The 13,204-nt window shown below is 52.0% G+C and overlaps 1 protein-coding gene across 1 annotated transcript in view; it reads right to left on the bottom strand.

Annotated features, from left to right (window-relative positions):
• Nucleotides 1-13,204, bottom strand: part of ALK (ALK receptor tyrosine kinase) — a gene marked incomplete at its 5' end in the record, with an annotated part of 722,056 nt that overhangs the window by 45,273 nt on the left and 663,579 nt on the right. Inside the window, one exon of the mRNA XM_079941115.1 lies at nt 3,253-3,403. Within this exon, the coding sequence (XP_079797241.1) occupies nt 3,253-3,403 (151 nt within the window). The remainder of the gene's footprint in view (nt 1-3,252; nt 3,404-13,204) is intronic.

Below are 13,204 nucleotides of genomic sequence, written 5' to 3'. Positions count from 1 at the left end.
GTGGCCTGTCTTCCTTGTCCACAAGCAGCCTCCCCTTGGCCGTCTACCAGATCAGCTGAGCTCAGTGAACCTGCTCCTTCCGCAGCGGGCCCCAGCTCTCGTGAAGGCAGCTCCCTCCTTCCAGTGGCTCGGGCATAGTTCTTGGATTTTATATTCTAAATACACCCAGAATTCAGCCGCTTTTCACCACCTTCACTGTTACTGTCTTTATCCAAGCCACCATCATCTTGCCTGGATTAATGCAATAGCCATTAGATTCATTGCCCCCGACTCCTCCCTTGGGCCCAAGTGGTCTGTTCTCCACATTGTAGCCAGAGGAGCTAATATGCAAATCGCTTCAGGTCACTATTCTGCTCAAAACCGTCCTATGGCTTCAGTATGTTCTTCTGATGGCCTGACCTGGTCCCCATCACCCCTCCCTCGTCTCTCACCTACTCTCCCTCCTGTTCTACCCACTCATCCTGGCTGCTCCTTGAGCACACCAGGCACGCTCCCGCCTGGGGACTCGGCCTCTGCTCTGCCGGAGTCCCCACTTATTTTCCTGGTTCAGTCCCTCAGCTCTTTCAGGGCTCTGCTCAGCTGTCTTTTTCTCGGTAGGCTTCCCTTCACCACTCTATTTACGATTGCAACCTGCCTCTGAACTCCAGCACACCTGACTCCCCTTCACCCTAATTCTATGCACCTTAACCCTGTCTCTTTTGGGTGTCCTGAGGAACTTACGTTTACTGGTTATTGTCTGTTTGTCCCTCTTCCCCTGGAGTCAATGTAAGCTCCATGAGAGCAAAGGATCTTCCTTTTGTTCATGAATATCTCCCCAGTTCCTAGAACTGTGACTGGCGTGTAGTAGGTACTCAATACATATTTGCTGAATACATTTGAAAGACTTGGGAACTGGGTGGGTGTGGGCTGGCCCTTCACAATACTTGCCTTGTGAGTGATGGTAGTGGTGGAAGCTAACATTTAGACCTATGGTTTTGCTCCCCTGGGGATGTTTGGAAATGTCTGGAGGCATTTTCGATGGTCATTTCTGAGGGATGCTACTGGCATCTGGTGGGTAGAGGCCAGGGATGCTGCTAAACAGCCTACAGTGTACAGGACGGGGGCTGAGGGGCGTGTGTGTGTGTGTGTGTGTGTGTGTGTGTGTGTGTGTGTGTGTGTGTGTGTGTGTGTGTGTGTGTGTATGGGGGGGTGGTTCCAGCAGCTGGAGCCCATTCCAGGCTTGGGTTGGCCAGGCACACGGGAAGAGCCACTCCACGCAGAAATGCAGTAGAACCAGCAGAGCTGCCAAAGCCTGCAAGTTTAATTCTTGGGGTCCACTTCGTTCTCTAGTGAAGTCCATTTTTCGGCCTAGGGAGGACTGGAGATTGAGGTAGTGCCTGTAAAAGGTCTTTCTCCCTTTCTCAAATGACTCCTGAGGGGCGGAGGTGTGGAGCAACTGGGAAGAGCAATTCTTTTCCCCATGCCCATGCTATGCCCGACCCGACCAGCAGAGGGGGCTGCTCTCCGTCCCTGGCTTCTTTGGAACTTCCCTGGCACATCCAAGGTTTGAGAGCAAGTAGGTTGATTAATAAAATGATAAAATGCAGCAGTCCAGAGGAACAAGTAGATTACAATTGAATTAAAAAAGAAGGACTCAGTCCTGTGAAAAGACGTAATTGATGACAATCCAATCAAGTAAAAGTTCCTTGCGGAAGTCAATGCAATCTTTCTGCTTAGATGGAAGAATTACATTAGCACTCAATAAATTCCTGTGAAAATTACAGCGGCTTGTAATGTAATGGCTTAACACTTAACAATCAGGTTGGAAAGTCCTGATTATAGTTGCTAAATAAAAGAGTCCAGACATTTCTCATGCACAAGCTTGCGCCTGCGCAGCTTACTCCTGTTGCTTGGTTTTCAGCCTCTAAGGTGGGGTTGGGGGTAGGGCACATACTTTACTCCTGGCTCCCAGCCTGGGGCCTGGCTCTTAGGAGCCTTGAGGTTATTCAGTGGAATTGAACTGCTTTCTCATAGCTCTTGTTCCCACATCTGTCTTCCAACTCTGCTCTTGAATAAGTTTCTGGGGAAGGAGCCCTGGGTCCTGAGACCTAGAACCCAGATCCCTGCCCCGGTCCCACCCAGTGCAGAAGCTCACCCTCAGGTGAGGGCGTGGCCTGGCCCAATGCCGAGAACCCCCTGCAGAGTGCTGAGTTCCCATCAAGACAGCCAGCACCACCAGGGTCCTGCGTCCCCCAGCACAGGCAAGAGGCATGGCTGCTGCTTTATCAGTCTCCACTGTCTCCCCTTCCTGGTCATTGTAGACCACTACTGGCTTTCTTAAGTACTGCTGTTGGAGCTCTCCCTGTTCGACAGCTGGACACCCCCAGTGGGGTCAGGAACCAGAATGAAGGGTTGTCTCTGGGGCTGCAGAGGATGACAGTCTGGCTTGTCTAGAGATGTGTTATAAGTGGAAAAGGGGAAAAGGCTGTAGAAACTGAGCCCCAAGCAAGTTTGGGGCAGCAAAAATAGGAGCCAGAGTCTCTGTGCTGCATTATGAGTGACTCTGGACAAGTCCCTTCACTTCTGTGGTCTCCATGTTCTCATCTGTGAAATGGGGGTAGTGGATTACATGGTCTTTCAGCTCTGAGTCTGTGCTTAAAATACTTAAAAAAATTTAATCACACAAATAATAAATAATATGTGAATGCATTATTTTTGTAACAATATCAGACATTACTGACAAAGCACCCTCAACTCCAGTCCCCTCTCCAGAAACAACCACTGTTACCTGTATCTTTCAGAACTTTTCCTATGGTTTTATATGCATATATGTGGCTATGAGTCTGTGATTTTGAGCTGAACAAGACATGTTTAGTCTGGTATTTTCCTGTTTATGATAATATGGCTAAAGACAATGGTGCCCTTGCAAGAAAGCTTAGGCAGTGGGCTTCAACTCGCACTTGTGCGAAGAGGAACCACCATTTGTCCATTTTAGCAGAATTCAGCTCTTCAGTTTGAAAGATTGCTCATGAAACCCATGCCTCAGCCTTGGTGCCTGTAGGGATGTGCGACCCCCAAAGCCACACCACCCACCTTCTCATGCACCCAAATGGCCCTGGAAAGGGAGGAGCGTTTGCAGGCAGAACAAAGGGTGAGTCCCGCCATCTTTGAACGTGAGGTCTCCGAAGGCGTGTGTGCAGTGTTTGTGTCCTCTGAGGGACCTGCCTGGCTACTGGTGAGTGTGGAGGAGAAACCCCCGCTCTGGGCACTTACACTGGGGCAAGCATCTTCCCCCTGCTGCCCGACCAGGATGTACAGCACGTCGTCCTTCTCCAGGTTGAAGATGCCCAGCACAGACACGCCGTGGGATCGCATCATCGTGTTCTTCCCGCCTTTCCCGCCAGCAGCTCCGTAGCCTGATATGCTGCAACAGGACAGAGCGCATGGGTTCCTGCCATGGTATGAAAACTGACTCCCCTCCTGTCAACCCAGCGGCTCCTAACAGGCCGAGCGCACCACCCTCGTGCTGGAAGTCTCTCCCCTGCATCAGCCCATGAGGTCAGCAAGGAGGGTCCTCTCCCCACTGTCAGGAGAGGGAGGTCAAGTTCAGAGAGGGGCAGGGAGATGCCTCATTCACAGAGCTAGGAAGGTAAAGAACTAGTAAGGGGTAGAAGAGAGGAAGAGAGGGAGAAGGGGGGCAGGGAGAGAGAGACGAGATGAAGACAGGGTGAGTCTGTATTAATGTGGGCTGTTGGGGTGATGGTGTCCTGAATACCTGGGGTTTCCTGTTATGGACTTCTCTCCCTGTCCAAGAGCAAAGGACTCATGTGGTCAACCTTAGACAAGTAACTGAACTTTCCTGTTCCTCATCTGTAAAATGGGGATAAGAAAAACCTACCTTCTAGCCCAGGTGTGTGGTGAAGATTGAAGAAATGAAGTGTCGCAAGTCTCAGAATTGTGGCTGGCACGTAAGAAGCACCCACTAAGTATTTATTATTATTCTTACTGGCTGAAGGAACAGTAATTGAGTTGGTACAATGTTTTAAAGTCTCCCTATGGGGTCTAGACACAAGGAGTCCCACATGATGATTGAGGAGAGCGGTGTTTATGAGCACAGACTGTTTATTCGCATCCCGCCAGCAACTCCTTCTGGAGCAACGTGTGTGCGGACAACAAACAACCAATCATGATGAAAATAAAACCAGCAAGTGGGGATGCGGGAGCATTTCTGCTGCCTCTTAGGTTGTTGGGTTGAAGTCAAGCAGGGATGGGGGAGAAAGGACCCAACTGATGAACCGTACCAGAAGAGCGGTGTGCCCTGAAGACAGCTCGCGTGCCCGATAGACACGCCTCCCCAGAGACCGGCTGCCAGGGAGAGGGACTTGGGGGGCTTTCAAGTCCCTGCATATTCAGATCCAAGGTCCTTGAAGAAAAGCTTCCGGGGAGAGCTGCAAGATGGTTTTGCACACGTGCGCACATGGCGGCTTCTCCACCTATACTTCTAGGAAATGTCCTGTGTTCCAAGCATGGGAGGGGCCTCCTGGAGGCCTTCCTAAGGCAGAGCCTGGGCCTGTTCTGCGGAGACAAGCCTGGAGGGCCAGCTGATGGCTAACGTGGCAGGTGAGGACCTGAGGTCTCTGTAGAGAGCGAAGGAGAATTGAGCCCACTGTCCTGTCTCCGGGGCCCGGCACCGATGGGAGATCGTTGCAAACTGGCATAAGGCCACGTGCCTAAGACGAGGCGGGAGATGGGCTCCAGGCCCTCGGGGGGCTTCTAAAGAAATTGGGGAGACAGAGTTATGACATCTCCCTGTGGGGGTGGTTATATCGGGGAGGCAAAGCGGAGGCACCAAAGGGCTCTGGGGTTCCATGTGAGGAGTGGACCTCTCAGAGTCCCAGATCCTTCCCTCGTCAAAGAGGGACCATTCTTTCCTTTCCGAACTCACAGGGGCATGGGAAGGTTCAACATCTGAAGGAGATAATGGGTGAAAGCCCCGAGAAAGTGGCAGGTCTTGGCACAAATCAGGGCCATCAGGTGCTCGGGGCCCGGGAAAGAGGCGGAGGACTGCGACAGACATTGAGGCAGCGGAGCTGGAGGCCTTGGCTGGTTTGGGGCGTGTGGGGTGTGGGTCTGAAGTCGGCTTCACGGTGGAGATGATGGTTGGGTAGGACCCAGACAAGCAGAAAGAGGTGGAGGGTACGAGTCAGGCTTGTGTGAACGTGAATGAAGAGGCAGGAAACCTAGGCGCTGGGGTGGGGGAGTGGGGCGTCGTAGCTCTGCAGAGGGAAGTAGGGCCGATTCCTGAGCGTCCTGCAATGTGCCAGGCGTGAGTGCCTATGGCGTCCCCCCAGCAGCCGTAGACAGTAGCTGTTAGCAATCTCACTTGGCAGTTGAGGAAACCGAGGCCCAGAGGGGTTCGTTTGGACCGGGCAAACCCTGGTCCAGAGCTCTACATTTCCCCTCATGGAGCCCATTTCCCCTCCGACATGCTGCTGCGAGGTTATATGATGCACGAGAGTGGTCTGAGAAGCTACTGGCCCATCCTAATTCACTCAGACCCTCAGCCACACCCTCGCTCCTGACCCATTGGAAAAGGAGAGGTGATAAGGACAATTAAAAGGCTGAGGAAGAAGGAAGGCTCATTGGTGAAAGGAAAGCAGCAGAATTATTTAGCTCAGAGAAGGCAAGCCTGGGGCCGGGGCGGTGCTGGGCATTCCAGAGACTCTGTGGAGTGTAGAGACAGCAACGTGGGCGTAGACGGGCCACATCTATCCTGCTGGCCCCTCCAAGGTTCCGGGGCTTTGGCAGTTTACCTAAGAAAGTCGTTTCCATCTGAAGGTGTTGTGGGCTTGGAAAACTGCGGCCCAAGAGGGAGTCCTCACCCTGCCCACTCCTGCTATGTCTGAGAGGAAAGCTGTACCCGGCTCATCCTTTCTGCATATTCGCATGCATTATGAATCGTTCTGAACTCTTTCACATGTTTAAATTTAGCCAAAGCATTATATTTTAGAAGTTGCTTGTTCCTGACACGTTTTCCCCTCTCTAAGCCTTCTTTCCTATTTCTCTTGCCCCCAACCAAGTCTGAACTCCAGCCCCATTTGGGTCTTGACCTGGCTGTTGGCAGTGAAGTGGATGGAAAGAGCCCTGAGTTCTGAGTCATACCCTGGGCGCTCTGCTGGCTGTGTGACTTGGGGCAACTTGCTTAACCTCTCAGAGCCTCAGCTTCCCCTACCAAGGAAAAAAATGAGGACCCCTGCCCTCATGAGGGTAAGTAGTGGGTTTGAAAAGATTACAAACTGCTCCCAAGTGCAAGGGGGACTCTGGGCTGGGGTCAGCTCTACAGACCCCAAAGGAGACAGTAGAGATTGGCACCCAGGTGTCAGCAGCTGGAGTTTGCTTTCCTGCGTGATGGCCTCAGCCCCACGTTTCCACCTGGACTATTACTGGCTTAAAGACACGGGACTGGCGGCTGCCCACCTGGGCTACTGGTAGGGGGTAGTGCCTCCCTCATCAGCCCTGTGAGGCCTGAAATCCCACCACAGAGCTTCACTCCTTTGGAAACTTCTAGCTGCTACTAGAAGGCCCATCTCCTCCTGGGTGGGCTGCGCCACAGTGAAAAGAGCACAGGCTGGATGCAGACAGACCTGGATCCAAATCCAACTCCTTCACTCAGGGCCAGGAACTGGGTTAGACATCTCCTGCCCGGGTGTTGGCCTTGCACTTGATCAACCTTGAGAGCCAGAGCCTCCTGAACTTTTGTGTCCAAGGCACCTTGCTTACCTCTCCTGGTTCTGACCCTGTTACTCGCCAGCTGTGTGACCTTGGGTAGTTTATGTACCCTCTCTGAACTCCAGTTTCCTCATCTATAAAAGGGGGATAAGAATATTTACCTTAAAAGGTTGTTGTGAGAGTTATATGAGATAATGCCCCTTATAAGGGGCCTAGTTCAGCCCCTGGAGGGTAGCTAGTGAGTAACAAATAGTAACTGCTGTGCTAATGTACACCTGGGGGAGCCTGTCCACTCCTCTCCTGGGGTGACTTCTGAGAAGCAGAAGGGGGTGAGTGAATAAGGCCCCGGATTCTAGAGAGCAGGGCAATAGGTGGAGCAGGGTGTGGCCGAGGAGCCAGGGTCAAGGGTGTTCAGTTTCACCCAGGACCTACTTCCACAGGGAGGCAGTGGGAGCATAAAGCCAGCCCTGGTGCTCTGAGGACCCCCGAACTGTACGAATCATGTTACACAAACTTGTGCCAGAATAATGACCTCAGCCTGAATCTTCGAAGCCTTTTCCCATCGCTTGTAAACAACTTATTTGGATGGTTGACAAATGACAACAAATTAAAATACTTGCCACTCAAGTGGGGAAAATGCCTCGCAGTGATTCCAATTTACTGGAAGTTACAGGATACTGTTCTCAACGAGCTGATGCTGTAATTTTTTTGTTTGTCTTCATCTAAACCCACGTCCCCTAGTCAGCATGGATGTTTATTGGGTTTGCGTTTTGTATTATTGACTGTGAGCTATCGTTACGTGATGTAATTGAGTTGTGAATCTTCTTAAAATAAAGAATTAGCTGCAAATCAAAGTGGCTGCCTGCTGGAACCTGAAAGGAGAGCACAGCTGGTGTGCAGCGTGATGGCGGTGTCAGCGGCACGCTTGGTGGGGCTGCCGGGGGCGGTGGAGGGGGGGAAGGAGTGAGAGGACCCCCCCCAGGGGAAGCAGGAAGCACCTCATTTCTCTTCCACACCTGCTCTGGGCTCTGCCTCTAACACCCAGTGGGACCTTGAGTGAGTCCCTTCCATCCTCTGTGTCTCGGTTTCCTCCTCTGTGAAATCAGAAGAGTTAGGTCCGCCCTGTGTATCCATCCTGCCTCCAGGTCTGCCGTGAGAGCACAGGAGACATTGGGTATGTGCAGGGCTTGGTCAGGGCGAGAGCTCTGTGCAGGTACACAGTCGTATGATCCAGATGGGTCAAGCGAGCCATCAGATGACACCCCCGGGGGTCAGCGGTGGAGGCGTGTGCTCCTTGCTGCCCCAGTTCCATTCCAGTTTTGCACCAATGAGTAAGACTCATCGTCCACTCATTCCCTACCACCTTCCTGACCCAGGAATATCAGAGCTGGAAGAGGTGTCAGTGACCTCTCTCTCCAACCCCTCCTTCAACAGATGAGAGCAGGGGCAGCACACTTTCAAGGTCATACAGTGTGTCAGAAGTTGAACCCAAACTTCATTCTGCCTGCGGCTCATGGATCTTTGCTCAGTGCTGCCCCCCTCCCTCCACTTTCCCTGCTCTGTGCTCTTCATGGCTGTGGCTATCTGCACAATTACTCTGGCAATGAATCATGACTTGTGACTCTCTTCTACAATTGTTTAGAACTTGATTGGCATTGTGGACTGTTATTGAACTTTTCTGCCCTGTGGCCTTTGCAAAGACTGCAAGGCCCCAGAGGCTCAGTCCTCTCTACGAGTTCTGCAGCATCTATTCAGGGCCTGGCAGACGACCGGAGGCCCCTCGCCCCGCACCACCCCGGCTCAGAGCCGAGCAGGCAGTAGGCGCTCCATGGGACGCCTGTGGATTTGAACGATGGTGTCATCCAGCTGCACGTGCTGGTCTGTGGAGCCAGGTGAGGAAACTAGCGTCAGTGATGGAGGCCGTTAGGAACAGCTGTGGCCCAGGTTGGCTGGGGGGCTTTGCTGGCTCCAGCTGGGATCTGAGACCTCTTGTACGTGATGTCCGAGGAACAAGTGAACCATGTGAGAACTGTCATCAGGAGCTGCGGGCTGTGCTTGATCTAAGTTTTTGTAGACGATCTGTGTGCACGTGGGCACGTGCGCATGCATGTGCGTGTGTGTATTTGTGTGTGTACGTGGGAAGCTGGGGGAGGAGGGGGACAGGGAAGGATATGGAGAGGCAGGAGAACAGGCTGTGGGCTGGGCGGAGGGAGGGAAGGATGAAGAGGGGAAGAAGTCAGGACAGCGAGAGGCTGGCTGGCTGACGTCTGCATGCGACTGGCCCTGCGCGGGGTGTCACACGCCGAATCGCACTAAATGCCCCCGGGCCTTGGAGCCGGACTCAGTCAGTGTGTGTCTCCATTTTAGGCGGAGGCTGAGGCTCCTGCCCCAGCACACACCCCACAATCCACGCTCCTGCTCTGATCCACCTTAGCTGCCCTCCTCCATGGGCGCTCAGAACCAAGATTTGGAAATCTCCCAGATCAGGCGTCCCTCCCGCTCCCATCCCACCCACCCAGTCCTCCAGTCATGCCGATTCTACCTCCCAAACATTTCGGCCTCTCCCGCCATGTTTCCCCTGCCCTGGTTTAGCCCCATGTGACTCTTGCCTGCATGACCTCACCAGCCTTCCCTCTGTTTTCCCTGCCTCCCCACTTGCTTCTCTCACCACCACCATCACGCTGGCACCAGAAGGAGCTGAACGTGTTCGGGAGGTGAGGCTCCAGCCTCAGGGCCAGGTCCTGCTTCAGCTCCTGCAGGCCCTGGCTGGCCCCAGGGGCTCCTTCCACCAGGAAGGCCCTCCCCTCGTCTTCGTAGACAACTCTGTCACCTTCAAGGCTTAACTCAGGCTTCTGTCTCCCTGTGGAAGCCATCCATGAACTCAGGCCCTTCCCCTGGCCTCTGACACAGGGCTGTGTGTAATCCTCCATTGCAGTACTTTCTACATCACACTGAAATGCTTTGTTCCTACATCTACCGCTGACTGGGGCTCCTCTTGGGCAGAAACTGGGTCTTGCACCTCTTTATATAGGCATAGTGTCCTAACAGGTGCTTAATATGGTCCGCTGAGACGTGCAAAGCAGGAGGGGAGCAGGTATGGACACCTGTCCTGTTCTGACAGAGGAAGTGGCAAATCCAGGGGAAGGGGAAGCCCAGGGCAGGAAAGCAGTGTGTGCGTGTGTGGGGAGGAGATGGGGATTTAGGTTTTGCCCCTAAAGCCCCACCTTAGCCTGGCACGTCCCACCTGTCTCCTTCCTGGCCTGTCCTTCCTCTCCCTCTTCGTGGTAGTAGACAAAGGTGTAGAAGATGGGAGAGGAACACCGGGTAAATGACCGGTTAATTAAGAGTGGAGGTGTTTTCATTACTATATATAAAATAGATGACTAATAAGAACTCACTGTATAGCACAGGGAACTCTACTCAGTAGTCCGTAATGACCTATATGGAAAAAGAATCTAACAAAGAGCGGATATATGTATACGTATAACAGATTCACTTTGCTGTACAGCAGAAACTAACACAACATTGTAAATCAACTATACTCCAATAAAAATTAATTTAAAAAAAAGATTCTTTTTTTCTTTCTTTTTTTTTTTTTACCTGTATGCATCCCTGAGCAAGCCCCAGGCAATGACGTCTCACTGTGGCACACAGTGGGTGCTTGATAAGTATAGCTCGCTTTCCCTCACCTCTCTGAGCAGTAGGTAGAGACCTTGACTGTAGCAATAATCGTGCCAGGCCTCAAGCTGCAGCCAGGCAGAACTAGCTGAGCGCCACACTCTTCCAGGAATAGATGGACTCCCTAAGGAATGATTCCAACCTTTCTGTTCTCAAGAACCTTTTACATCCATCCTCCTGTGTGTCCTACATTTGTCTCACTAGACGAACTGCACTTACTAAATAAGAATTAGTTAATATGGAGAAAATATCTTCCAGAAAAAGGGCACCTGACTTCTCAACCTGGATATTCTGACTTGGGGACATTTCGATGTGGTCTGTATAGCAAATCATTAAATGGTCTGCTTCTTTGATGCGATGTTATGTGACCAGTAGACATTATTGTCCAAGTCTCAAGCCTCATCCAGGGTCAAGGATGAGGTGGGGGTCAGGAATATCTGTAAGTCTTTGTTGGGTTAAAAAACAAGGAGTCAACAGCAACAACAAAAACCCAAAGGCAACATTGTTTGGCTTTGATTCTTCCATTTTGATATGGTGCTTCTCAGGCCAGTTCCAAAAAGTCCCGATCAGAAGTCCCCTTTACAAATGTGGGTACTTCGAAGTGTCCTGCTTCAACAGAGAAACGGCTCCTGCGCGTGTTTCGGAGTGTTCAGCGGGCGGTGCTGGGGGCTGGGAGCTAGTCTCAATATTCCAAAGAGAGAAACGGAAACCGTTGTCTGATTTGGGCTGGGCTTGTAGCAACACGGGTGGTTATACTGTGGCAATTTACACAGATCAGAAACCTGGCTAGACTTAGATGTGGCTGTGATTAATAAAAAATAGGAAAATGAATTATTACTTAATAAGTGTAGTTTGGCAGGCAAAACCTTTCAAAAGGCAGGGCCTAGCTGAAGAAGTCAGAAAAAAGTCCTTGGAAGCAGAGAAGTCAGGAACTACGGCTGTTCCTGGAAATGCTGTCTGGCCACTGCCTGACACCACTCCAGGGGATTTCGCTGCCGTCACCTGGGCTGGGGAGCACCTGCCACGTGCAGGGCATGTGCGAGGCACTTGTACGTGATCTTTGCAACCAACTGGGCAGGTGTTAGCAACCCCCAACCTTTGCCTTTTACAGGTGGGGAAACAGAGTCTCAAGAGATTAAATAACCCACCCGAGTTTGGAAGTGGGTCTGATTCACACTATCTCAGGAGGAACGCAGCTCAAGAGGACCTCCATAAGTCGCAGAGGACTTCGAGCCAGTCTAGCCTGGGAGTTGCCCTGGGCAGGGATGGGACAATGGGTTTTGCTGGGGGTAAAGTGTTGAGGTCTCTGTCTGCCTTACAGCTCCTCTGCTTTCTTCTTCACATTGCTTTTTGTATGTGGGGATCTGCACCAAGGGCTGGGCTGGCCACTATCCCTTCAGGCGGTGGGGCCTCCCCTCCCAGGCTCTCACTTCTGGAGGCTTCCTGGAGGTGGGTGCTGCATGATTCCTATGCCCCCTTCCATTTCCTGTTTCCTGAGTGGGAGTTTTAATGGAAAGAACCAACAGACTTTGAGACTGAGGGTCCTGGGTTCAAATTCCAGCTTTGTCACTGACTGAGTGGCCTTAGATCTATTGCTAAGCTTCCTGACACGTTTCTTCATACGGAATCAAGGGAATATGGATAAAAACAATAGTAATAACATCTACCTCATTGCGAAAAGGAGGAGGAATACCTAGTGGGTCCTCAACAGATATGCATCCCCTTCTCTCTAGGACAGTGGATGACCCCTGGAAATTCAGCCAGGTCGGAAGGGGAGGCCCGGCCTGCTCAGTATGGCGTGGCCAAGGGTAGCCGGAGGTCTTTGGCCATTTACTAGGGATGTGTGGGACCTGGAGCAGCTAATCTGATTGCAGTCAAGCCTTGTTATTGCATTCCTGCCCAGAATGTCATTTAAAAAGCACTCAGGGCTTTCCCCGGAACGCATTTACACTGAAGTCCCAGGGGTGGGAATGTGCGGAAAACAGGGCAACCTGAGAAGCCCCTTTCCTTCCCAGGCGGCTGAGGATGTGCCGGGGGTTGGGGGCCGCGGGAGGGGAAGCAGCTCACTTCCCACTGTGTTCAGCCTCTAGGGGGCATCTGCACAAATGACAGCAAAATTACGATGCTTCCTGTTTACACAGCCCAGCCGTGTGCGGTGGGAGGAACCTCTGCAGAGCTGCGCCTCCGAAGTCTGGGCTTGGAGGCCATTTCTTGACCACGTGGCCGTGGGAAGCTCCTGACGCCTGAGCCTCCGTTTTCTCAACTGTAAAATGAGGACTGCGGCACTGGCCTTGCCCACGGCATCGAGCTGAGCGAGGATGACAGCATGTGCTGTGGTCAACCCAGCGGCTGCATTGGCGTCATCTGGGAACTTGCTAGAAATTCAGATTCTCGGTGAATGAATGAATATGGATGGATACCATGAGTACAGTGAGTACCACTGGTGTCTCCCTCCTCAACCTGCATCCAATAAATGTCAGTGTTTTGTCATATTTGCTTCATTAATGTAAAAATGTTTAGCATGAAAAAAAGAAATTCATATTCTTGGACCCCAGTCCAGACCTATAAAATCATACACTCCGCGAGTGGAACCAGCAATCTCTGTTTTAACTGGCCTTCCTGTCATTCCGATGCCCGCTCAAGGTTAGGAGCCACTGGTCTAGGCCTTGCCATTAGCTTCGCTTAGCTGAGTGCCCGTTGGAGTCGGGCCTCCCTCCAGCCTGGCCTGGCTCTGGTGGAACACTGTGGGGTTGGGCCTGGGATAGGAGTTCCAGAATAGTTGCTTCACTTGCACACAGTGAAGGCCCAGGAAAGGAGG

This window comes from Stenella coeruleoalba (genome assembly GCF_951394435.1).
Source record: "Stenella coeruleoalba genome assembly, chromosome: 13".
NCBI classification, from domain to species: Eukaryota; Metazoa; Chordata; class Mammalia; order Artiodactyla; family Delphinidae; genus Stenella; species Stenella coeruleoalba.
The sequence above is the reverse complement of the archived record's forward strand: the minus strand, read 5'-3'. Positions and strand labels throughout refer to the sequence as shown.